The sequence below is a fragment of the Thermobia domestica genome, chromosome 12, assembly GCF_964235325.1.
Source record: "Thermobia domestica chromosome 12, izTheDome1.hap1.1, whole genome shotgun sequence".
In the NCBI taxonomy this organism is placed as follows: domain Eukaryota; kingdom Metazoa; phylum Arthropoda; class Insecta; order Zygentoma; family Lepismatidae; genus Thermobia; species Thermobia domestica.
Genome location: NC_137465.1, coordinates 118,090,399 through 118,117,782, shown reverse-complemented (window position 1 = coordinate 118,117,782; position 27,384 = coordinate 118,090,399). Strand labels below are relative to the sequence as shown.

Here is a 27,384-nt window from a genome sequence, read left to right as displayed (position 1 = left end):
ATGACATCTTCTTGAGCAGGTTCATTATTTCTACTATCATCTTCGATATTTGCAAACAAATATCTACGCAAAGTCTCTATACCAGGTTCAGCATTTCTTTCTTCTTCTTGGATTTCTTTTTTAACGCTATCAAGTAAAAAAAAGCAAACGATTTCTTTCTTCATTTTCCATTGTAGCCAAAATATCTTTACCACAAAATTCTACAAAGTAATAGGTCTATTTACATATTCAAATTATAATACATTACAAACACACAACACACGGCGACATGAAACGCAAAACAAGACGATTTCACTAAAACAAGTACGTAAAATGTTTGTAAAAACAATGCCGGTGTAGGGCGCGCGGCGTACAAGTGTCCGCACAAAAACTCACACAATAGGGCGCCCGGCGTACAAAAGACAACACTTCTTCCTAAAACGCCTAACCTAGCCAGAGCTGAGCGTCAAACTGGTTCTCTCTCTAAGGGTCAGGTAGAGGGTAAGTGGGGGGTAGATAAGGTGGGGGGTGAGCGGCGGGGGTGCCGCATTGTGTCTCATACAATACTGAAAGTATTTGCTGCGGAACTTTGTACACCGTGCGCCCTATTACGGGTAAACAAAGAAAAACAACGCGGTGATAATGATACAAATTATTTGGTGAATGTTCAGCCCTTTTGGAAATAAAATATCTATTATTGCACATGTCGAGATGATATTAATGTTGTGTGCTCAATGATCACTCATTTTTATAACAGGCATAAAATTGATTCCTCTGAATTTTTCACAAAGCTTCTTAACGCTCTGACACTCGAACATCTCTCTTGCAAGTACGTTACGCGAAAAAAGAAAAAAACTGAGCACTGCAATTTAATTGGCAGAGCTGCCACTTCTTGAAAATTAATGGAATCTGGAATTTCGCGCCGTTCGATATTACCCCTTGCTTTCCTAGATATTATCATTCATTTTTATACATATACATGCACAGTCACGAACGTAATAAGTAGAGGTAAGAGTTTTTATTTCTTATGGCTCCAATCTCTACTTATTTACCATATTCGTTGTTGTACATTCCTTCTTTATTTATATTAAATTTTAAGACAAAGTTTCGGTCTCTCTTGTTTTTTTCTGAATTCTTTCGTAATATATATGAATGTCATTATCATAGTTTGCTGATTTTTAAGATTTTTTTTACATAGAAAAATCATTTGCTACGTTAAATCTTTATCTTCAGATTTCTTCATATTTTTTTTTCTTTTTGTTCTGTATTACTCATTAAAATATATGTTTCTCTTTTAATTCAATTTATTTCTTTGTCAAATTTTCTTCACTCTTTCTTAACTATCATTCTAATAACAATTTTGTTTAAGCGATTTATTTTACTTGAACACAACCAACTAAGCTTTAACTTATTGTGTTTACATTATTTAATTTTTCTTTTAGATTGGTGTTCTACTTAGATATATTTTCTTATTTCCATGTTCATATGTCTATGTTCAAACAAAACATTTTCCACATTATTTATGTACTTTTTTATTTAGCCGCCTTTTTAATCTTTACTTTCTCAGCTTCCCCCTTCAGAGGTTGATAGTGTTCAAATCTTACCATTTATTCTTTCCTGTCTTGAGAAGACTCGGATTTGAATCGAATCCCACATAAAACTGTACATTAGTTCCACGTCTCATATATGGCCTTAACACACAAATGGACGTTTGACTTCTTCGTAGCGGATTAAAGGAACTTCAACTTCGGAGGAAGGAGAAGAATAAGATTGAAATCGTGGATAGTAGTGGTGAGAATTCATCATTTAATATTTTTTGAAGTGAAATTCTCCCTTCTAAAACGTTAGTGGAAGTGACTAAAGTGTTACACTGTAGTCGGTCCTTTCTTCATTGAATTAATTTTGTTTTACTAAGTAATTCTAAATAAATACCACCTGACGTTATTAGGCAAGGCCTGTGAAGCGAATCACAATATGACTTAACTAAAGCGATTCTAATCCTTCTGAATTAACCTTGTACCCCAAAAAAGGGTATCTGCTATTTTACATGATTATCATGTCTTCACATTTTTTTGTATACGTATTCCTCTATATCAGGATGGCACACTTGTTACGGGTATCCTTAGTTCCATGTAAAATATTAATTATTGATATTCAAATATATTAACTCTTTATGTCCAAGTATTCCAATGCAAAGTTCTTGTTCTTACACCTTCCTCCCCTCTCTTTCTACTTTGGCTGTGACAGTTTCATATCCTGGGGAGTAGAGGTGTATACCTATTCATGTATTTCTTCGACATTTCTAAGTACAGGAGTATTTTTCTTACAAAGCGAATGAATGAAGCGATACTCTAATAACAATTACTGAATCGTATCTTGTTAATTAACATAAAGACAACACATGTGGTACATTTCCGAACGCCAGTTACCCGGGACAGACTCTAGTTGCCTAATGGTTCCTATATCTTACAAATAACCCTCCCTGCTGGTTTAATCGACAGCGCACGCACCTCAGTGAAAAATGCAATTCATGGAGAAAATCCTATTTTATGGGAATTTTTGTTATTAATTTTTCGAATAGGGATAAAAGGGAATTTTCGTCAAAATTGGCAGTATATATGGGATTTCTCACATATTTATTTCATCAATGCCAATAAAATTCTCTATGGGCAGGAAGTATGCTAATGACGATTGATTGAACGAGAAATCAGTGTTAATTGTCAAATTTTGTTATTTGAAAATACATGTTAATGTGAAAGTAATTTATGCAAAGACTTGTGAATTTTAAAAAAAGGAAAAGAAAAGAAAAAGATCAATAAGAAACATAAATTGTACTCTAGATTTTAAAAAAAATTCTTGAAGGGGAGAAAGTAAATTACTACAAGAGAACGACCCACACAGAATAACTGGATAATTAAGTTTATGTAGTTTCATTACGTTCAGTAGAAGATGGTACAAAAACATGACGAAGGTACAAAATTCTGACAACAAAATCTGGTTGTTTTCATCAACAAATTTCAATTATCTCTTTTAATTAAGGAAAATACTTGTTAGGAATTTAGAAAATCATAATTTACGAATAATTCACTCAAATATCGAAAAAGTTAAGTAACATATAGTAATTTCTGTTTTCATATTTTATGAATTTTGAAAGTTTTGTAGGTAGTATGGTGCGTGGGAAATTTAAGAGTAAAATAGGAATTTCTACCTTTTCAAGATGAGATTCAATAAGATTCCACGTTGGCATCATTGGCGCGCCTTCCCTGACGTGATCCTGATAAGAGGGCAATGAAATTTGAACACATTACGCGCCAGTGATATAATATTATCACAATATTCTGTACATTTATTGACCCCACTGCTTATTTGAATTCTAATTGACAAATTAAAGTTGGACGAAGCATTGAAACCATCTTGTAGTAATTCTGTACTGCTAGATGAACACTGCAGTCTGAAATAAGCAATACTAGACTTCACTTTGCATTGTCTCCTACATAAACATGTATGTGTACGTAAACTAGACTTTAGGAGACCTAAAGATCAATATACTGTATAAACTTTTTCGCTATACTTGTATATGAAATATGCGTATGATTAATACTGAAGTTAATGTGTATGATTATTTATCCTCATGAGTAATTGACATTAAAAAAATAAAAGAAATATTTAAATGAACATCATCCCTTTGTTCGACGTGGGAAGCGCCAAAAATTAGCTTCTTTCCATAGCAAGAAGTTAATGTTTTATATTGTAGTAATTCTAAATATCCTAAAAGTATTACATTAATGTTTTAACCACTATAGCTATTTATATTACGTTATTTGTGCTATATCGTATTTTTATTTTTGTCTACTTTCAGCTTTTCATGATTGACAACTGCGCAGATGATTGGAGGATAGCAATGACGTGGCAACGCATCGGTCAAATCTGTTTAGAACTTGTCATCTGCGCCGTCCATCCTATACCAGGTCGTTATTGTTTCTCCTGGAGCACAAAACTCGCGAACCAAAACAAGCAGATAAAGGCCGTAATGGTCCCTTATGACGTCGCCCTCAGCCTTCCCATGTTCCTTAGACTGTACCTTATCTGTCGAGTGATGCTTCTGCATAGTAAACTATTCACGGATGCTTCGTCGAGGAGCATTGGAGCTCTTAATCGTATTAATTTTAACACCCGTTTCGTCCTTAAAACATTAATGACAATTTGCCCTGGCACTGTGTTACTTGTGTTCATGGTTTCATTGTGGATTATAGCTAGTTGGACGTTACGTCAGTGTGAGAGGTATGTAGCAAAACACACATGTGAATGCCACACACATATATGCCAGCGATAATACCAATCACCGTGTCTGCTTATTTGTAAACATATATTACGTATTTATGTGTGTATGTGTGAATTTACGTGTCTTTATTAAAGAATAAGCACTTCATTCTCTATAACTATTGAAAAGTTTATGAAAAGAAAAGTAACTAAATATGCCTATTACTTCCTCATTTAATAATGACAAATATTAGTGTAAAATCTTGTAGATCAAATTTTGGTTTAACTATTTTCGTGTAAAGAAAACAAATATCATGGCATAGTAAAACAATGAAATATTTAACTGTTTACATATTTTTGAGTTTAATAACGGGTAAATTTCTCCTTATGAAGTATTCAATAAAATGATTATATTTGTACCGAGAATACTTATGTCACTAATTACAAATTAACGCTAGTGTTAGATATAAAAACCGTTTAAAGGCTTAAAACCCTTGGTTTCGTTAATATTCAAAAATCAACCTTAATTAACCAACATACGATTAAAATTGTATTGATAATTCTCAAAACAATTAATCCATATGCAGAACGAGAACATGTCCATTAATTCCATGAACGTAGTGTAATTTTTTCTTTCAAAATAAAGAGAAGGTAGTTCTCACCACCCTACTCTAAGTAAATGTAAGTAAACACTTCTTTGAACTAAAAGTTAGTTGATTTCTTACGATGAAACTTATTATTACGTTGTGCAACACCACTAGGAAATCTTAAAAACATATCCTAGGTTGAGAAAAATAGTATATCCGTCATGTCATGCCACTCGACGAAATTAAGAAGCTTATATTTTGGTTCTGAATTATTATATGTAACAAAATAACACTGATTTCAGTATTAAGTTCGTTGTATGACTATACGAATTGATAAATATGAAAAGTTTTAAATAGTGAAAAATAGATATTAGTGAAAAAATTAATTGAACTCGATTTTAAGGAATGGAGAGATCTTAAACAAAATACAGCTTAATAGTAGGAGATTGCATTAGTAAATTAATAATTAAGTGAGGAATATCAGTCATCCATCTTAATTCTAGTCATACAGAGTCGGCTCTGGGAGAGAAAACCTTATGGAGTCCTTCACGATGGCGGAGGTTAGGTGTACGCTGGAGTCCACATGCTAATAGCGTGTTTCCTGTTTTTGTAGTGAAAGCTTGTTCGTACAGTTTATAAAACTTATGTAAATAAACTCCTGATATACTAAAGTTGTCGAATGAAAATTTGTTCTGAGATCTCATATTAGTGCCAGCAATTGTGTACTAGGTTGTGTGTTGTGATGAAATTTAGCTTTACGGTTCTCTACGTGTGGTATTTCATTACAAATGATGAAAGTGTTACAAATAGTTAAGTAGAGGAAAATCACATCTACCGAACGGTATTACTTGAATATTCAAGGAGTGCCGGTGACTGGTTTTGTAGGTTCAGAGGTAAACAATAGTATTAGCAACCGGTTAGGTCGTAATTAGTCTATTACAGTTACTGAAATTTCTAACAGTTCTCTTGTCGCATTTGTTATAAGTTTCCTTTAAAGGAAAATATTTTCCTTTCCCTGCAGAGTTCATATTACTTCGGGTAAAAATATCTGCAATTACCACTAAATCTACATTATTCGAGTATATATATATGCTCGGCTTACATTCAGTATTTTGTCGTCGAGTTCACATTTATCATGTGATACAGTTGTAATCTTAATTCAGTCTAACCTCCAATCAGATATATACTATCTTTTTATCATGAATATAGGAACCGGGGATGGATTCAGGAAGAATCTTGAAGAAATTCTGAGGTAACAGTATTTACAGGAAGAAATTTTTCCTCTGCAAAGTGTTAATATCCACCCCTCTCTTGGAAAGGAGGGGACGAATATGTTTGAATTTTCCAATAATTAAAACTTTAGAACGAGAACTTGAGGTGGTGGATGTAATTTTAGAACAAGAAACGCGACAATTGGGAAATTTGTCTAGTTTCATTCATACAAAATATTTCAATCCATAATTTGATTTAAGCTTACACATAGAAAGATACAAAGTGCAGTTCCTTAAATAATCACTCAATTTTTTTCTATTGTACATTGGCAGACTATATTTTACCTATTGCATTTGAGAAAATCCGAGCAGAAGATAACAAACTTCCATAGGAGCTAATTAATGAACGATAGAAGAATACTGAATTGTCCATTTCGTGATTCGCTATATTTTTCTTACATTGTTATTGCTGTTCATACATTGATACCACACTACGAACTATTTCTATAGTGAATTATTGGGTACGTGCAAAAGTTACACCCGATTTTGGTGTACATATGGATGTGCAAAGGACAGAAAATGTAACTCACATAGGACTGTGTATAATCACCAGCATGATCAATGACCTCTTGCCGTCTTTCCGGTAGAAGATGAATCCCACACCAATAAAACTCCGCTGGTTTGGCGTTGAAGAACTCGCCGAAGGCACTTTCCACAGCCTCCACATCAACACATGACTTCCCAGTGAAGGCGTTTTGCACACTGCGGAAACGTTGGAAGTCTGTGGGAGCCAAGTCAGGGGAGTAGGGAGGGTGGGGTAAAACTTCCCAACCAAGGTCCATTAACTTCTCACGTGTCATTGCAGCAGTATGTGTCTTAGCATTATCATGTTGAACGATAACTCCTTGGCGATTGACAAGCCTGGCTGCTTCGACCGCAATGATTCCTGCAGTCTGTCGAGCTGTTGACAGTAGAAGGCGCCCGCATTAATGGTTTGATTAGGTTCCAGGACCTCCCAATGAATGATTCTTTTAACATCTCACCAGACACTCAACAACACTTTCTTGGGATGAAGTTCTTGTTTGGATATCGATAGAGGTGGTTCAGAAACGCTACACACAGTCCTGCGACGCTTCACTTTCCAGTACATAATCCATTTCTTATCGCCGGTGACAATCCGTGTTAAGAAGGAATCTTGTTTGTATCGGAAAAGCAATGCAACACACATTGTGACTCGCCCCTCTCGTTGAGTTGCACTCAGCTGATGTGGAACCCAATGGTCGAACTTTGTGACGAATCCCAGAGCCACAATTCTTCTATCCACTGTTGTCCGGTGTACCTGGAAGATTGTCACTAATTCCTCTACAGTTGGCCTCGAACTTACTGTTATGGTGTGGTCCAGATCTTCTTCGGAAACCGCTGATAGACGCTCAGACCGTGGTTGATTGTGACAGCTTCTGTTGCCGTCCCTGAATTTCCAAAACCAGCGACAACATGGGTTTTCTTGGATTGCATCCTCACCATTCACTTGCCTAATGTTGCGGCAGGCCAAGGCCGCACTACTACCCTTATCGAACTCATACAGTAAACAATGTATGATGTGTTCCTTGTGATCTCCATTTGATCGGCACAACACTCTCTTCATTTATGAGCCACTAGTACACACTCACTGCCTGCTGCTACTGTACTGTTCTCTCGATGACATGACCACTAATTCCAGCCCATGGAGCGCCATCTCTTCGGTCAAAACATCTTTCATCAGTGACCTTGTGCAACCGGGTAGAATTTTTGCACGTACTCAATATAAGAAATTAAACTCTTACATAAGCTAAACTGCTACTTCGTAGAAGTATTGAATACATCGTAGCAGTTCGCTACTCTGAACAACCGTGCTTACTCACTAATTATGGGAAACATAATAATGGTCTCTCTCCCAAAAGTAGCACTTCTAAGTTCGTCAGATAATTACTGATATAATTTTTGAATAGAACACTGAAATTACTAATATAACTGCATTAACGGTACAATTGCTGTTAAAAGAATTCTAGTCATAATTTTAATGCTGTATTAAGGAAATGTTCTCTGAAATTTGCCAAATGTTCTGAATTTAATATTCAAATTTAAATCAAATGTACAATAATTCACAATTAAATAAAGATTCTTTAGTACGAAAATGTCATTTCGTATTTACTCACTCTGTATTTGAGTCATTTGCGATAAACTAAGAAATAAGGACAGAAAATAACTCAGTTATCTAAAACAGCAACCGATATCTACTAAGTACTGTACGAGAATAATCATACAAGACATTGATAATAAATTTACGAGAACTTGTGAAATTTATATAAAATTATGGAAACTTAGTTTCAAAGAAAATAAATCTGTATGTATAATACGAAACGAATTTGTAATTTTAAAATAATATTCTTAACTTTCCGATACTGTGTAAAGATAGGAATTTATTTGGGAACTGTATATTTATAGTCACATTCAAAATAGAAATCCTTTTATTCCGTTTTAGATGGTGGTTACAAGAATGTTGAAAAATTCAGTATTAGAAAAGATAATTACATTTCGTAAATAAATATATAAAATTGTTAGGAAAGGAAAGGAGTTCAAAAGAAATTACTTCACATTTTCTCTTCCTTCTTCAGCATAAAATAAATGTCACAAGTTTGGTAAGAAGGTGTAAACTGAGGAATTGACGAAGTTCCAGGTCGTAATTAAGTAACAAAAAGAATTTAATGCTGAAGCGTAGATTTTTTTGATCTTACATAAAAGACGTTCGTCTTTGTCAAGGAAAATTGAAGAGTACATTCCGAAAATACGGAAGCGATCCAGTAGAATATCATAAGAACTACAATAAAAGATTAATGTATACTTAATTTCAGTACAGAAGAGAATGTATTATTTAAGTTGAAAATATTTTATTAACCAAGAAAAATGTATTACCGATCTATTGCAATTATTAGAAAGTCTACGTCACATAAAATTATGCTTAATATAGTATTGTTATACTTTATACATTATACAAGATCTTGAACATAAATCAGTAAACATGGGAACTAATAATTAAATACTACGAATAAAATTATAGAACAAAATAGTGAACCATTTCGTACTTGAGTTTATAACCCTTCTAATATTGTCGTCAGTGTTCCATTACTCACTTCTAGATCCTGTGTACTCGAATAATATTGTTCCAAAATCCTTCTCTCATTTCGAATTATCACTAGATAAATAATTATTCAACATATTTTTAGCATTTAAATGATCCAAATACGGAGAAAAGACACAGAATAGCCTTTGACAAACATATTCGTATTCGAGCAATCGTACTAATATACATTTCTGCATTGACAAGTAATAATTTTATTTCAGTTAATGCAGTAACTATCTCCAAGAAGGACGCAAGATTTTCAAAATCGAAAAAAAAAAAAAAAAAAAAAGATGTAAAATCCTTCAAGTTGTTATAATCTTAAGGAATAACCTGAAAATTCTAATAAAAGCAACATTTAGTTGTGTTAATTGGTTGTATATTGTGCTTTTAATAGCAAGGATAAATTTACTAATTATCGCACAACAAATAAACATAATGAATCAGCAATTCAGAAAATGTATGGTGGAACGAAAGTTCTTAATTGACGCATAAATATCTTTCATATGAAACGTTGATATTGATAATAAAAAGATGGACAGTCTTAATTTGAACAATTCTACTACAAACGGACTGACCTCTTGCCTAGAGTCGTTTTCAAAGGGATTCTCAAGAGATCCCGAAAGTTTTCTGATGCTTAAACATTTGAAAAGAAAAGGTTATATACCCTCATTGAAACAGTCACATTTCAATACAGTACTATTGAAAAATATATATTGATTTTTATGAATAAATATTGAATTTACATAATATAAGATACAATTCGTACACTTTAAGAAAATCTCTCACGTCTCTAAACTTGTGTGTGTAACGATCTCTTTTATTGAATACTTTAAAGGAGAACTTCCAAGATTGTTTTAGTAACTTTGGTTAAGAGCCAGTAATATATTGGAGATATTGTCATATGTAGCGGCAAAACTTTAACATCGCCTTTAATACATTTTCACAGCAAAGGTCTATCTGTTTATCATCTATCTTATTTGTAAAAAAATCTAAAACTTTTGCCACAAGTTTAACTAATGATAGTTAATATCAATACACTATTAAATTGCATCATTATGAGAATTGACCCTGTCCCAAATGTCTATCATTCCGATCATAGTGGAGTAACCTACGAAGGTGAATGAGTTTTGTTATATTACAGAATTATGTACTAAGCAATCGTTAAGTTCATGGTGAAATTGACAGTTCATGATTTTTAGCAATAACACCAGAAATCAAACTACTTTATATATATATATATATATATATATATATATATATAGATAGATAGATAGATAGATAGATAGATAGATAAATAGATATATTAAGTTTTGTTAATTTACAATAACGTGTCATTGTATTTCTGTAGGAATTTGTTGAATTTAACAATGCAGTTCATCACGTATTTTGACTTGAATAGAGAGTATTAATTAAATTATGTAAGTTGTGCAAATTACAATATTTTTCTGGATATATTTGCTTTTTACATTTCGGAAAACTTTAATGTTCTTCATCAACAAGAACTCTTCAACTTTCGCAATAACAGAATGTAGTAAATAATTCTGAGAAGATATCAACGAGATCACCTTGATTTTTTCTCGTTTTTTATTTATCGTTTGATCCGGTTGTAATTGAAAATGAATAACCACTGAACGTATTTTTTGTCAATACATTTGAAAGAAAGATACAAATTTGGGTCCAGTTTATAACAATATTCTATCAAAGTCAAAAGGAAGGTAATTAAATTGTCCCGTTTAAACTTCAAAATTCTTTAGATAAAAGCGCGTGTAAGAGTTGAATATTTAGTTTTGGCTTTGTTTACCTTATTAATGACATGTGAGAGAAAAATTTGGAAAACTAAAAGATAAAAAAATATACATGATGATAAATATTTCAAATTGTTTTTATTTAATTTAATTAATCAGTTTGCATTTCGCTACGTTATTATAATTATGATGAAGATCAGACAATGCGGAATCATTACGGCTTTATTGCAATATTGAAAAGATAATTTACTACAGCGAAACAACATAAACCCGTACATTTTCTTCTTTAATAACTTGAGGGAGGATGAATAGAATAAACTTTCCTGTATTTTAGCGAAAAACAATGCAAATAAGTTAAAATTGAGCAATTTAGTTCAAAGTAATTGGCAAAATTACAACATAAGGGTTTATTCTTCTAGGAACTAAACTACAAAATTATTAATTCAATATTAAAATTATTAGTCGCAAATGTCTCCAGTATATTCTGGTTTCTAAAGAGACATGCAATATTAAATCATAAATATAGTACACGTTATTTTTGTTTATAGTAATAGTTTTTTTTAATTACCTAAATGTCTGTATTTGTTTCTCTAGTTAATAATTTATGAATATGGATGTATCACCTGGTCCCCAATAGATGTTGAACTGCCTGTACGCAATCGTGATCAGATGTGTTACTCGGTGGCTTTAGAAATAGATGTGATTCCTGTGAAGTCTGTTCTTTTCCTCACGTAAAGTCCTCTTTGTTTTTTTTCTTTGTACTCCTCGTGATTTTTATTAAATGCAATATATTTATGTAATGCCATAATTACACATGTATAATGTAATAATAAGATTTCTAATTTCTACAGTTTGAATACTATTTTAAGTTGGTGCAAAGAAACAAGGGGAAAGTCTTTTTATTATTATTATTATTATTATTGTATTAGTGTTTCTCACCTATCATCTGAAGCTATTTCAATAAAACTAAGAGATTAGACAGTAAATATTAATCTAAAATTATTTATCCACATAATGCTAGAGATAGATCAAAATTTTAAAACAGTTAATAATATCTTATAAATGAGCTGTGCATTCTTCTTTCAAAAGTAAAATGTATTGATCAAGGTTTAATTGAAATTCATATTTTAATTTGCAATCCACTAAAAACAAAACAAAAAAAAATTATTAATGAAATGAAATTATAAAATATAGCTAAATTTAAAACAAATTAACTTAAAATACAAACGTGCAAGTAAAAATAAGTCTTTCATGTGCAAAATGTTATTTTAAAGTATGAAATGTTAGTAGAATAGCATGAGTGGAAGGTTGAAAATTTTACTTTAATTTTTCAAAATATAGTTCGATTAGTAGTCTAGTACAGAAATCATTTTCCTACAGCTGTACTCTGATGAACTTTCTGTTTCGCAAACTTTACCTTCTACATAATATTTAAAAAAACATCTAATGAGACATAGCCGAAAAATACTTTGTCGGCTATAGTTATTAATATTTGCTTTTAAAATTTAAATATATTGTAACCTGATATTCTTGATCGTGAAATACCATGGTATTTGAACAAGAATAATATCACGATATATTTCACAATATGACTAAATACAAATTTTTAAGAAACAGAAGTGTAAGTTTTAAACTAGCCTGCAATTTTAAATGTAATAGCAATTTTAAAATAAAAATTAAGTTTGCATATTTCAATATAATAGCAAATGAAAAACATAACTGTTTCCCTTAGCCTAAGTGGCATAATCTTAAAACGTTAAACTGAAAGATTTCATTATTTAAATAAAAAATAATTTTATTGAAATTATAAATTCAGAAATTGATCATACTTATTTAAAATATGTTTGAAAATCAGGTTTCATCATTGTATGAATAATATGATTATAGATATTATCGAAGGTAAGAAAAAAGTTTTCATGACAAAAATAATTACCTACTTTTGCAATAAATACATAAATAACATATATTTTCAATGCAATAACAAATATCAATTTTGATTAGTGTCAAATTTATATTATTTATCTATTAGGAGTAAATAAAATATATGATAAGTACAACTAAAACCGACGAAAGTATTATTACTAAAATACACTATATATATGTACATTATCTGATACTGAATGTCTTTCAACTATCCTTTTTATTAGAGAAAAAAGTAAGAATTATTTGCACATGCAAAGAAAATGAAGCAAATTATTAATCTAATTAGAGTATCAAAATACTAATTACATCTTATCTAAACTGTTCATTTACAATTGAAGGTTTTGTTTACTTTATTTCCCCTTGTTGTGCTAATAATGATCTTTTAAGCGTTACCAACATGAAAGGGAGAAACAATCAAGTAACCTTGTATTATGTTGTGATTTTTTTAAACGCTACCTGTATTCCCGCACAGCAATGGCGATCACAGGCAGATGGAGTCGGTGACGAGATATAAGGTACCAGCAAGGCACGTCCTCATAAACTTTACCGGATAATTTAATTTTTGTAAGAAATTTTATTTTTTATTTAATCTTATGTTTCATAGTTTGTACACTCCACTTTAAAGTTTAGCTAAAACAAGTACAGAAAACAAATTTAATTATTTTTTTTATTAAAAAAAATATTGTGTTCCACTCGCGTCATGTAAATATATATATATATATATCTATATTTACTGGTGATTATCAGTTTTGCACCAGGGAACAATATAAATATACTAATTTGCAAGTTGAAAATGCATTTATATCCTACAGTTTTATTATATATATATATTATATATAATATATATTTATATAAAGTTGCATTTATTTGTGCACGGCCTGTATTTAATACTTTCAATCCGAAAGTTTTGTTTTAATTCTCTCCTGCTTCAGTTCTTTTAGCACAGCTTTTGTCCTTTATAGTTTTTTCATAGTAATTTTATACTATTGCCGGATTTATTATTTCTTTTTTACTATTGCAGCTGTTCTTTAAACTTTTCCTCCCTTTTTTTAATCGGAAACATTTGTGTGCACTGCTGATAATTCACCTCAAATCTGCGTTCTATCATAATGAAGGCAGTGCAGGACCTTTTTAATTATATTTTGCACAAAGACATCAACTAACGGATGAGTGCTACCATTAGAAGGATTTACTTCCAAAGTTCAAAATTGATTTTAAAAAATAGTTGTACATAGATTGGTCTGTACTCATAGTTTCATAAATATAATTATGTAAATCAATTTACTAATTCTATTAATTATGCTTTGAAAGTAAATTTTATGGGCCTGCACTCCTCATAAGATGTTAGGGCGTAGAGTATTTTCCTCTTATTTCTTTTTTAAAAAACTAGACTAACACACCTAATCATTTATTTTTTTATTATTCATTATAGATTGCACGTCGAAGCAGTAAAATATATAAAAAAAAGAGTCAGTTTTGCACGTTTTGTAGGCGAACATGTATCATTAGTTCAATACAATTTTTATGCATTTAATAAAATTTTTTTAGATGCCTAGGAATTTTATTATTTATAATGTACGTAGATAATGCGGTAATATTCTATAGTTGTAAACTGTTTATAGCTTAAATCGTAAACTTCTTTTTCTGTTTGTTTTTTTACATGCCTCTAGCATTTTCTTTACGGCATAGTTACGCATAGTGTATTGTATATTAGCCTAGCTTCATACATGTACATTTTCTTAAAGTAATTTTAAAAAAATAAAACCACATATGACATTATTCTGTTACCACCAAGGACTTCAAGGTGAGCGTGTGGTAATTATTGTTTGTTCTATCCATCCCTAAGATCGTCATGTGCGATTCGGCATGCAGGTAGCGAATTCTCCAGCAGGTGTAGGATCTTTATAAAAAAAATCAGCATTTTACGGTAAAAGAAAAGTTTAAACAAGAGTTACTAATTTCTAGTTAACAACAAACAACTTACTGTTGACCTTTTAATTAATCAAAATATTGCAATAATGAGTATGTGTAATTCTTTTTTGTTTTGCTTTATTTTTCCCTTTAATTATTTTTTAGCAGTTCTAGAGGAATGTTTTAATTTACTTTTTTTATTGTGAATGGCTATAAAGAATTAGATTTATTTTATTTATTTGGCGTTTTTTCATTGTCGAGCCAAGCTTGTTGTTTAAAGGAAGCAATGCACTTTGAGAAGTGTTGCAGTAGTATCTTTTTGGTTTATTGAGGCTGAGAAGTGGCATTGGAAACTAGCTCACGTTGTTTCATGCTTATGCCTGCAGGAGTTTCTTATCTCTATCGCTTAATATCCGTCTATCTATCTTCATATACCTATGACGTTCCTAATTATCCTTTTCACATTTTCTGCATTCTTATATTTCTCTCCATAGCATAAATGGAAAACAAAACTTCCCCTTTGCTTATGTCGTCACTGTTTTCTGTGTTTGTTTTTTGTTCCCTGGGCGACCCTGGTAATCACCAAAAAACGGTTTCTTGTGCTGTAGGTACCACGACGAGGAACACGCCAACTTGTTAAACTCCATGTGGCTGATAGCCATTACATTCCTGTGCGTAGGTTATGGGGATATAGTACCTAACACGTACTGCGGAAGAGGGATCACCGTTACTTGTGGTATGATGGTAAGTCATGTAAAACAATTTATTTCCCACCATGTCCTTTTATTTCCCTGGTATCACACCAATCACCCCTTTTTTTTCCTTGTGAGTACTCAAGCAAAACATTAGACAAGCACCAGTGTGCCTATTCGATGTTGTCTATAAACGTGTTTCGCCCTTTTCTTTTCTTTGTGTCCCAGGTACCACGATGACGAACACGCCAACCTGCTAAACGCCATGTGGCTCATTGCTATTACGTTCCTCAGCGTTGGGTATGGCGATATCGTGCCCAATACGTATTGTGGACGTGGTATTGCTGTCACAACCGGCATCATGGTAAGTCTAATGCAAAGTTCAACAAGAGAATCAAGAAAAAAACAGGTATAAATGATTTGCAGCTTCAATCTTCATTTACTACACATACTTCATACTTATATATAAAAGAAATTTATAAATATATATACAGTAGTTACATACAGTTTTCTGAAGTTGTGCTAACTTCTCATCTCGACAAGAAATAGTCAAGAATTTACTTCAAGATTTTGTTCACCAAGGTAATTCGTAAGAATATTTGCACTGATACAAGTCTTATTTAATATATCACATGTTCAATATATATTCTAAGAATACGCTTTCGTCACTAAATTGAATAATTATGAATAATTAATACCAAACTAATTTACTGATATGCATATATATATATATATATATATATATATATATATATATATAACTAGAGAGAGAGAGAATATACAAATAAAGCTATTGTTAGTAATCTTTTTTCGTTAGATTATATTCTAAGGAACTGACTTGAAACAATGCATATTCAGAAAGGTTTCAACTTAAAATATGATTTAGCTTAGATAACATATATTTTCACTTAAGTACCACTTTGTTTTCCAATTTGTAATATAGTGGTTTGGCTCCTTGAAATAGAAGCAAGCTAAATAAATTGACACCACATAAATTTAAGGTTGCTATATATCAACTGTAAATTATTACGAATGTTGTCGACGTTGTATATTTCAAACTAAACCATAATTAATGTCATATTTACCAATATAAACTGTACTTAAGCTTTCTTCGTGTTTGCAGAAGTTAGTTTCTATAAAATGTATAGATGTTAGTATAGGTGACTAGGAATAGATTTAAATTCTGATAACACTTGAACATAATATAAAAGTATAGTACAAGGGCATATGCAATAAAGTTAATTAAATTTATTCATACTAGGAAATAGAAAATTATAATATATGTAGGCAAGGCAAAATTATAAAGGGTTTTACTTAAACATCGTCTTTCAAAACTAAATGTTGTTTTGGTAAGTTGTGAACAAGTCTTCTTTGTATTAATTTGGAATATTATAATTACAAATTAATATCAATATGCACAAAAGAATAAAAGTGAAGTAAACTATATTTCAGACAGATATATTTTTTGTTTATTTGAGAAAGACATTTAGACTTACTTAAAAGTATATTTACTAGTTGTATGTTCAACTCAGGATAAGTAGAAATTCAGTATTCATTTTCAAATGCTTTGTGCCTTCATAAAATAATTGAATTGTCAAGTAGGAATGTACTTTGTACTTTGTGTATAGAAAATGTACTTTGTACATATTCAAAGCTACTGTTATCCACGAACTGAGTGCTTCTATAGTTGCAGTCTAAACAACATAGATCAACTAGATATGCATTAGTTTAATTTTAGAACTTTTAATTTATTCAGATTCCTCCGTTATTATATAACTAATTATATATAATTAATAATATTCAATTAATTTTGACGAAACTTTAAGGTAACAGAAAAGAAACAAAGTTAATCGAAATAAACTTTATAAAAAATATTTTTATCTACCGAAGGAGCTTTAAAATGGCCGATATAAAGCATGTTGAACATTAGGTAAATTTTTATCGGTATAATATTGTGTGTTAGTAATAATGTAACAAATTGAAAAACTGCGTAAGGTGTATACTCGTATGTACTGAGCACGTGTGTATATATATAGATCTTGATATCGTTTTAAGTATAATTTTGCAACGCATGGATAACACAGGAAGACTTGACAATAATAGTGACAAATGATCAGAATTTATTCATAAATCTTGTTATTTAAAGCAAAACTAAATTTAGTGGACAAGTGCATTTTTTTATTCGATCATCAATTATCAATTTCTAAAATAAAAATGGGTTCTTTACGAATTTTCTTTGATTATTTTCATATACAACCAATAATCTTTATTAACCATCTAGCTATTTTTTTCGTTATAGTATATCTTATAAAATAAGATAAATATTAGATATAAAATTTACTATAATATTGTGAAAATTAATGTCACTACCAGAGACTTCTTAGTCTAATTAAGTAAAAGAAGGATCCAAATATATGAACTTCAGTACTTAAAGGTAACTTGCACGTTAGTATTTTCGTTTTCCTATTTAAATAAAACTAATATTTATAGGTAAATGCATGTACGTGAACAAGCTGTTTCTTATGGTTGGTTACAAGAGTAATGAATGACTATGTTTGAAGTTGAATGGAAATTTCCGTTTACGGAAAGTTAGACTTATTTAATTTGTAATTATATAATTCTTGTAATATAACACTTCAAAAGGGTTCTTCTCAAATTTGGTATAGTGAAGTGAAATAGAAATGGAAGTTTTTTTTTTTCAATTCAGAAAACATAAGTTAATTTATAAAATAAATTGACAGTTCAATTAAACATGAATGCATTAATTCTTGTAGCAGTACTTTCACAGTATGTTTTTCTTAACTATGACCGTGATAAATACAAATTATCTACATATACTAGTCAACTTACATATCACTACTATAGTTTCATTAATCGAAATGGTATTAAAAGCTAATGAAATTACATATTTATCAATTAAAATTTACGTACATTATGTTGTGCAAAAGCAAAATTGCTTCCCTTTTTAAAGAAAATCGGTTATTTCCTAAAGAAACTCAATTCAAATCATTACTGAGAAACCATACTAGATCCTAATTTAAATAACTGGAATATTCATGAAAAAAATAGATACAACTAGTATTAAATACGCTACACACTTTTAATAATTGAATGTTTTTGTTTTAAATTTTGATTGAATAAATGACAAAGCTTGTTGCAAAGATATGATGTTCTAAGTTCTTTTCCACAATTCGTTTATAAACAAACTCCTATCAATGCATTGAAATCATAATTTTGAAGAGTTTTTAATTATTTTTTTTAATATTACTGTTGTTATTTAATATTGGATTTGTATATGTTCTAACCATTTAACTTCAAACACAGTCTTGAAGAAAGATCCAGTATAACGTGACTTGGTAATTGCGCTCTCGCATTGATCATCTCAAATAAATAGTATCTAGATTTAACTCAGCACAAACTGAATTGATAAAATTTAACAACGTGTATGCGAAAATGAAGTTTTGGCGTATAGGTTGTGTGCTTTTAATTTAAAATAGGTACTTCAAACATTTCTTCCTAAGTAAATATTTAGGACATTTCTTTCTAAGTAAATATTTGCATTTTATTTAATTTATTTTTAAAATGACGTGTAGCAAAAGACTTTTTTGTGCGAAGTGTAGATCTAGAGAATAGAATTGTTCTAGAAATTAGAAGATACAGTATCGGTATTTTGAAATTCTTAGGGGCAATTTTAGCCAACAAATAAATTACTATCATATTATTAAGTTTTAACTGTAGATAACGTTTCCAAAATTCTTACCAAAATTCTCTCATAGCTATATGTTTTGTATACTCGCTTTCGGCGCGGATATTCCCTTACTCTACTCTTGGTGAGAGTTTCCGTTGTTTGGATAACATGTTAAACTATATGTCCTAATTCTCACATAGCTTAGATGCTGAAAAAGATGTTTAAGTTTTACCCCAAACCAACGAACTCGTACACTATATTTCATAGTATATTTAAAACTTAGTACTCAAACTTCTCGAAGTTTGAATTTTGTTTATTGTTTTACGGAGAAAATCTCCTAATATGAGAATTGTGGCTTGAATAACTATAAGCGAATCAGAATTAATTATATTTAATTTAATTTTGTCATTTGTAGTAATACACTGTCATGGATTTTTGAAAATTCGTAAGTAGATTTAAGTAAAAGATTTTTAGAAAAAAACTGTCATAAAATGTTTCGTATTGTATTCTAACGTGCTCAAACATAGACATCATGAGAATGCAACTGAAAAAAACTGGAAGGTTTCACGATTTAAGTGTGGGGAAGAACTGAGAATATTTTCTGGGTCGAGAGGAAACGGAATGGAAATAGTTGGTGCTAGCAATAGATGAGGAGCAAAGTATAAGTTTGGATGTTAAAATGAGCTTAGAAGGAATGTATTATGAGGACAGTGATAAAAAGTATGGTGGAAGGAGAAGTAGGGATGGGTCGAAGGAGGCGGACAGAATTAAAAGAGAAGATTGCTGTTAGATGAGGACCATAGTGCATGAAAGCTTCTCGGTTTGCTGCCATTGAAATGCCGTTAATCTCAGAATAAGATATCTATGATAATACAGAAGTAGCTTTGTCAATTTCACTGCCGCAATATTTTATTTTTGTATTGTACACCACAAAACACTTGTCCACGTGTAGAATGACCTTTCAGCTGTTCAGTAATGAGACTACCTATCATTATGTTCCAATATTTTAAATAATTGTCTATGATAGTTCGCTGACGGTATACAATGTTTAATTCGAGTAAAACAAGGGAATAATTATAGATGACTGGATTCGTGAAACAGATTTACTATCAATGTTATATTCTTTACACTTAAACAAAAATAATGTATTAAAGTTTTTCATAATGTCTACTGCTGACTAATGCAAATATTACCTCTAATTAAAAATAAATGTTCTTACCAAATTAAGATATAGATTAATTTCATATATATCTCACATTTTATTTTCGTTAATTCTCCATTTAAAGCAACATAAATTAGCATAAGAGAGGGGAATGCGATTACATAAAAGGAAGTCAATATTGTCAAATGCAATGCGCATAACATTAAGAGTTCATTACGAATCTCGTTACGAATATTAAAGATAAGTATTCATTACCGCTACTTCAAGTGGGTGAAGTCTTCGATTTGCACTGTAAGACCTCGTAAGTATCATTTGAGAGTTATTGTTGTGCGAGAACGAGATGATATCGTCACTAGAAAGTTTGACTTCTTGCCAGAACTGGAGCGACATCTGTTCTTGAAAGGTTGCCAGATTCTGTTATTTTTTATTTTTTTCTTCTTTATTCTACCTCAAATGTACTTTGCTGATTTCTGCAAACGAACAGCTGGAAACTGTTTCCCTCTTTGATACATTGGGAGGCGGAGAATTGGATTTGATTTTGCTACTTTACTCAACACCATCGTATAACACACACACACACGATGCTAATTTATTATGTAAACACTTGTGAGATGTCAAGCATACTCTAGTAAAAATGGACACTGAATATGGAATTAGGATGTCATATCAAAGCTGCTGCAGAAGTGATGCAGCTGTAAAATTCCACAGGAATTATATGTCAATTCCTATTGAAATCTGGAGATTGGAAAAATATGCTGAATTTCGGGGAAAAGATTTAAAATTTTCTATGCATAACATTTTTCATTCGTCGTGTAGCATGACTAAGCAAAAAATGATTTCTCGAGATTTTATCTGGTTTGTAGGAAGAAAAGCTCCTTTTGAGTATCGCAAGAATCCAAAGATCAAGACTGAATCTAAAAAGTTGACAAAAGTGGCTATTCTGATTTGAAAAAAAAAATTAAATAATTAACGTTCTTTAGAATGAGACAGATAATTACTAAAAGCGAATAATTATGAAATAATTGGAATGCGGAAGGAAACAGGAAAATTCCGAGAAACACACGAACATGATATTATCTACCACAAAACAACATTACCTGGGATCGAACCAAGGACCTATTGCACCAGAAGCGACAGCTGGTGTGCTACCGTGCCCTTCTCATATTTGTCATTACCATTATTACCTTTCTGTGAGTTTGAAACATAAAGCTGGCGCGTAAAAATTGTATAGAGTAACACAAATGTTTGTTATAACAATCGATCAGAATACGTGCTACAACCTTCCCTAATGTTACAACCCTCCAAAGTCTAGGCTACGAGACTGCTTTTAATTTGTGATGTGTAGTTACCATTTTGGCTCCCATCGACGTTATTCAAAAGTCCTTTATAAGAGTTCGTAATCCTTCAGTTAAAGTATCATTCATCAAGATCTGATGCAATGTAAAGTTATTAATAAAATTAATAGCGTCAGTTTTCCAATTATCAATGCTACTTACATCGTACAATGGCCAGTGGTAATGCTTCTACTTCGTAATAGAGAATTCACGTATTTGATTTCTTAAAGTCGTTTTGAGACTCCATTCTTCTTAATTTTGGAGCAGGTTTTCGTTTTCTTTCTCTTTTCCAAATTTCTAATACCAGATAATCAATAATTCAAGCTGGATATGATTGCAAAATTATAAGAACAAATTTCTCCTTCCAAGGTTCTACGTAGGTCCGTCCTTTCCAGCTTCCCGATATAAGACATATTATTATTTATTATTAAGTACTGTGCCTCCTATAAGTTTAAGTTTGGAAATATTTGTTTCACTTCACCCGATGTTCAGTTTCCTCCTTTAACTACCAACATTTCTTTTCTATTTTTCAAATAATGGATCGATTATATTCTTTCCTATTCTTTCTTTCTCCGGCAACTCTTCTATATTATTTTCTAGCTGATTATTCATTATCCTCTCAATAATCTTTACAGTGTTGGGAATATAAAGCTAATGGTTCTGCGATCACTACACTTCTTTGTTTACTTTTTTCTTAGGTGTGTAACTTCAAGGAAATCTTTTGTCTTTCTCCATTCAGGAACTTTTTATTAATAAGTGAAGTAACATTGCTAGTACTTTCATTATTATTTTTTATTCCTTTCAGTAAATCCAATGGTCTTTCTCTTTTGCATTCTTTGATGGCTTGTAATGCTGAAGCCTTTTTCTTATTCTTCATCCATTTCTATCTTTGTTTCGATCGCAATGTCTTTTACTTGGTTCTTCACGTAATATTGATCTTGTATGTATATCTCCCACATCCTAAGGATTCTGACTATGTGACGTTGCTGATCTTCGATTCCAAACGTGGGTATATTCTTGTTAGGTCTCCTTTCAAATTCCTGTGCTATCTGATACATAAGATCGTATCTGCCACGTCATTGAATTTCTATTACTTTTTCACTTATCTCTTCTATGCATTCATTTCTCTGACTTTGTCAGTTTATCTTCTCAGTTTCTTATCCAATCTTCTGTGTTTCTTGCTGTCCATGGTCTTCGTCCCTTTGCGTTCCTCCATCTTCTTAAGCATCGCTTCAGTCATCCATAGTTTTCTTGAGGCTCTTTCAATCTTGCAAATGTTTTTTATTGGGTGTATCTAGCAGAATCTGCTTAGCTTTCTTTACTTATTTTCTGCGCTAATACCATATTGTGCAGAATTTTTCTTCTATCTCTTCTTTCATATTAGTGTCCATAATCGTTCTAAATTCAATTTTCGATTGCTCCTCCCACTTTTCTTGATTGAATTTTACCAAGTTTGCACATCTGCCGTTAGATTGAGGTCCGAATCAATGTCCGCTCATCGTTGTGTCTTTACGTATCATACACTACTTTTAAAACGTTGCTGGACAAGAACTTGCTCGTCCAGAAATAACTAACTCTCATCAAGAGTTAGTTATTTTCTTCTCTCTTTTTTTTTTCTAGAAAAATGACTTTCTAGAAAAATGGGGGTGTTAATGAAACATTGATTTTGGAATATAAACTAATTCGTTATAGCCGTTTTCTGAAAATGTTGGGCCATGGATTTAAATGTGAAGGACGTTCTAATAGTATTTAATAGCAACCAACAAGCTACAAAAGTTTTATATAGGATACAAGAAAGAAGGTATGATATGCTTGCAGTCAATTTTGTTGTCAAGGGGCCACTACTTTTTGTTTTTACTAAAAAACAAGTGATAGCTAGTACAGCGAATTCACAATATATATATATATATATATATATATATATAAAGTCTGTAAACTTCTACGATCGGTCACCACGAAGCCACAGTTTACAGACATCACAGAACAATATTTGCTTTCTTTTTTTTAACTGCCTTTCGCACACGTTCATTGCATCTTTAAAAGTTTCAAAACGCACACGCGCTAATGGTTTGGTCATAATTTCAACTACTTGATGCTGACCATCTATGTGTTCCACGCTTAAAATATCAGCTAGATATTTTTCACGGACAAAGTAATATCTAACATCGATATGTTTGGATCGCTTGCGAAATTCTGGATTTTTTTATTAATTTCACTGCACTCGCATTATCAATCAAGAGTGTTGGAATTTTGCTGATCACAGAAATCTCACTCAACATACGCATCAACCAAATCAATTCCTTTGCGCCTTCACTGGCAGCCACGAATTCTGCTTTTGTGGTTGAGAGCACTACACACTTTTGCTTTTGACTCAGCCACGTAATCGCTGCACCGCTGTACTTACACCATCCCAGACGTCGAACGTTTTGTCCTGCTGTCCCCAGCAAAATCAGCATCGGTGTATGCTTCGAGAACTCCAGATTTATATCTGTAGTGGTAAAATAGGCCATAGTCCGTTGTACCTCGTAGATACTTCATTATTCGTTTCACAGCTTCCCAATCAGTTTTTGTAGGTTTTTCTAACTTCTGCGAAACTTTACCCACAGCATAAGCAATATCCGGTCTTGTAGTTATTGCTAGGTACATCAGGCTTCCTACGGCTTCCTGAAAAGGTACTTTACCGGGAATGTCCTCATCATCTACAGCTTCCTCTTTAACCATAGGCAATACAACTTTATTGGCTTCATCCATCCGCAAACGCTCAAGAATCTTCTTGGTTTAGTTGCTTTGGTGCAGAAAGATTGACCCGTCATTTTCCCTCTGAATTTGCATTCCTAAGAAGCTATCCAAGGAACTAACTGTAATTTTGAAGTCACGTTTGAGATTCATTAGAAATTCCTTAATGTGTTCACCATCCGTTCCTGCAATCAATCCATCATCTACGTGTATGGTTACGAACAACTTCTGTCCGTCTTTTTCACGTATAAAGAGACACGGATCAGCATCCGATGCTTTTAAGCCACACTGTTTTAAGAACCGTACAAACCGTGCATTCCAGCATCTAGGTGCCTGTTTCAGTCCATACAGGCTGCGCTTTAATTTACAAACCCTACCAGTACCGTCATCGTAACCATCTGGTTGTCTTCATCTTCCAATTCGCCGTATAGAAAGTCTGTTTTTACGTCAAACTGTTCAAGCTTAAGACCCTCGTTTGCAGCAACAATTAGCACTGTCTGTACTATATCGTACCTTGCAACAGGGCTGAAAGTCTCGTCGTAATCAACACCTGGCTTTTGGATGTAACCTTTTGCCACAAGTCTGGCTTTGTAATGGCCAATGCTACCGTCAGCTTTGGTTTTCATACGCAGCACCCAACAACAGTCTACTACCTTTCTGTTTTCTGGTATCTCGATTAAATCCCAAACATCATTTTCGTACAGTGAAGTCATTTCTTCATACATAGCTGTTTTCCAGAATTTGCTATCACGAGAATTCATGGCTTCCTCATATGAATTTGGAAGATTGTTATTTACAGCAACCACCATTACGTACTCGTTAAAGTAGGATGGTCTTCTGATCGTCTCTCGGTCACGAAGTTCCATATTACTTTTCTGACTTCCATTTTCCTGTGATTCATTAGTTACTGAGCTTCCATCTTCAGCAACTTCCTCTTGAGCAGAAACCTCGTGTTTGATGTCCAATGTAGCTGATTCACTACCGGTACCCGCTTTTCTTGGCTCAAAACTCTTTTCGGGAACAAATTTAACATCACGACCTAATAATATTTTATTTGACGACGGTACAAAAATACGATAACCATCTCTATCTCCACAGTAACCACAGTAGCACTCCCTTGACACTTTTTCGATCCCATTTTTGACGTTTTTGTTTTGGAACGTGCACATAACAATCTTCTCCAAACACTTTTAAATGATTTATATTAGGCCTGTCTTTACTATACCAAAGTTCATACGGACTTTTCGTTGCAACTGTTGTTGGACCCGTTCTGTTAAGTACGTATGCCGCGGTGTTTACCGCCTCAGCCCAGAGTTTGATTGGAAGATCTTGCGAGTGTAACATTGACCTACTAATGTGCGATTTTCGCGCTCCGCTGCATCATTTTGTTCTGGTGTGTACGGCATTGACATCCGTACTTCAATTCCACGTTGCTCGAGAATTCTCCGTACTTCTCTGTTATCAAATTCTCTACCACCGTCCGATACGAACTGTTTCACTTTATGTCCTACCTGATCAACTTCTGCTAGAAACTGTTTCAGTTTATCAGCCACTTCATCTTTGCGTTGTAGGAAGAATACTCGCCGAAACTTTGTGTAGTCATCCTTGAAACACACGAAATATTTGGTACCCCCTAGCGACTTTTCTGACATAGGTCCACACACATCTGCACTTATTACTTGACCTGGTACCTTAGCTCTGTCTTTACGAGAACTAAAACGGTTTCTGTGTTGTTTCCCATACACACACCCTTCACAAAATACATCTTCACTATCTTTAACATCAATGCCATGCAATTTTAGAACACTTAAAACGTGACGCTTATTTAAATGACCCAAGCGTTCGTGATACAATTGTAACGATTCTGATGCACGCCCTATGAACACTTTTCACGGTGTTTCCGATGGCTTTACACGCATATTCAGAACCATCAAACCGTCGATTGCCTGTCCAGTAAGAACTACTTGTCCGTTTTTCTTACACTGTATTCCTTTTCACTTGTAAACCACTCACAGCCCTTATACAGTGAAACCGACTGCAAAAATAGGTTAAGTTCAACCTCCGATACATGCCACACGTCCTCTAGGTAATTAATTACCCACTTTCTATTGATTAATATTTCAACGTTTACAGTCCCATGAACTACAGCCTTCACTACGATACCGTTGCCACCTCCACATTCTTCGGGACACCAAAGTCTGCATAGGTTGAAAAATATTCCTGGTTAGCCGTCCTATGTACTGTCGCTCCGCTGTCGTTAATCCACCGATCTCGATCAATGTTCCGTATACCGCACGTACAAGCGGAACACGCAAATGCCGAATCCTCCTTGTCTTGACTTGAAGCAAATTCAGTCTTGGTTTGCTTCACAGACTTCACACTAGGGCAATTTCGTTTGTAATGTCCCACCTTATCGCATCTGAAACATTTTATGGCACTTATACTGTCTTTCTTGGATTTATCACGTTTACCGGAATGTTTCCGTAAAGTTGACTTGGACATGAACGCAGCAGACGAATCTTTCCCAACTGAGTCGTGCATTTCAGCCATTCGTAGTCGTTCTACTAACTGATCCATCGTTCTATCTTTAAGGGCCGTAGCCTCCCACATCTGACGAAAGTTGTTGTACTCAGCCGGTAACGTTGATGTGATACGCAACATCAAAAGTTGTTCCGGTAATGTTACATCGAACTGTCTTTTCACTTCGTCACTCAAATCGTGGAAGTATCTTTGCATTTCTGAAATATGTTCTAACATACTCACGGTAGGATCCTTTTTCGCGCCAAAAAACTTTTCCGCCAGTCTATCAAGACGATGACCTGAACTTTGTTCATAAATAGACAACAACCGCTGCCACGCATCATTCGCGGATTGCACAACACCTAGCATATTATACACATCATCTGATAAAGCGTTCGTTATCAGCAACTCAGCATGTGTATCGTTTTTCTCAAAATCACCGCAATTTCCTTCCTGTGTTTAGCCAACACATCCGC

The 27,384-nt window shown here is 32.7% G+C and overlaps 1 protein-coding gene across 3 annotated transcripts in view; it reads left to right on the top strand.

Moving 5' to 3' along the window:
* SK (small conductance calcium-activated potassium channel) overlaps positions 1-27,384 on the top strand; it is a 1,328,561-nt gene that overhangs the window by 1,243,712 nt on the left and 57,465 nt on the right. For all 3 annotated transcript variants that reach the window (XM_081734014.1, XM_081734013.1, XM_081734016.1), the window contains 2 exons: positions 3,839-4,260; positions 15,697-15,832. In XM_081734014.1, the coding sequence (XP_081590140.1) occupies positions 3,839-4,260; positions 15,697-15,832 (558 nt within the window). The remainder of the gene's footprint in view (positions 1-3,838; positions 4,261-15,696; positions 15,833-27,384) is intronic.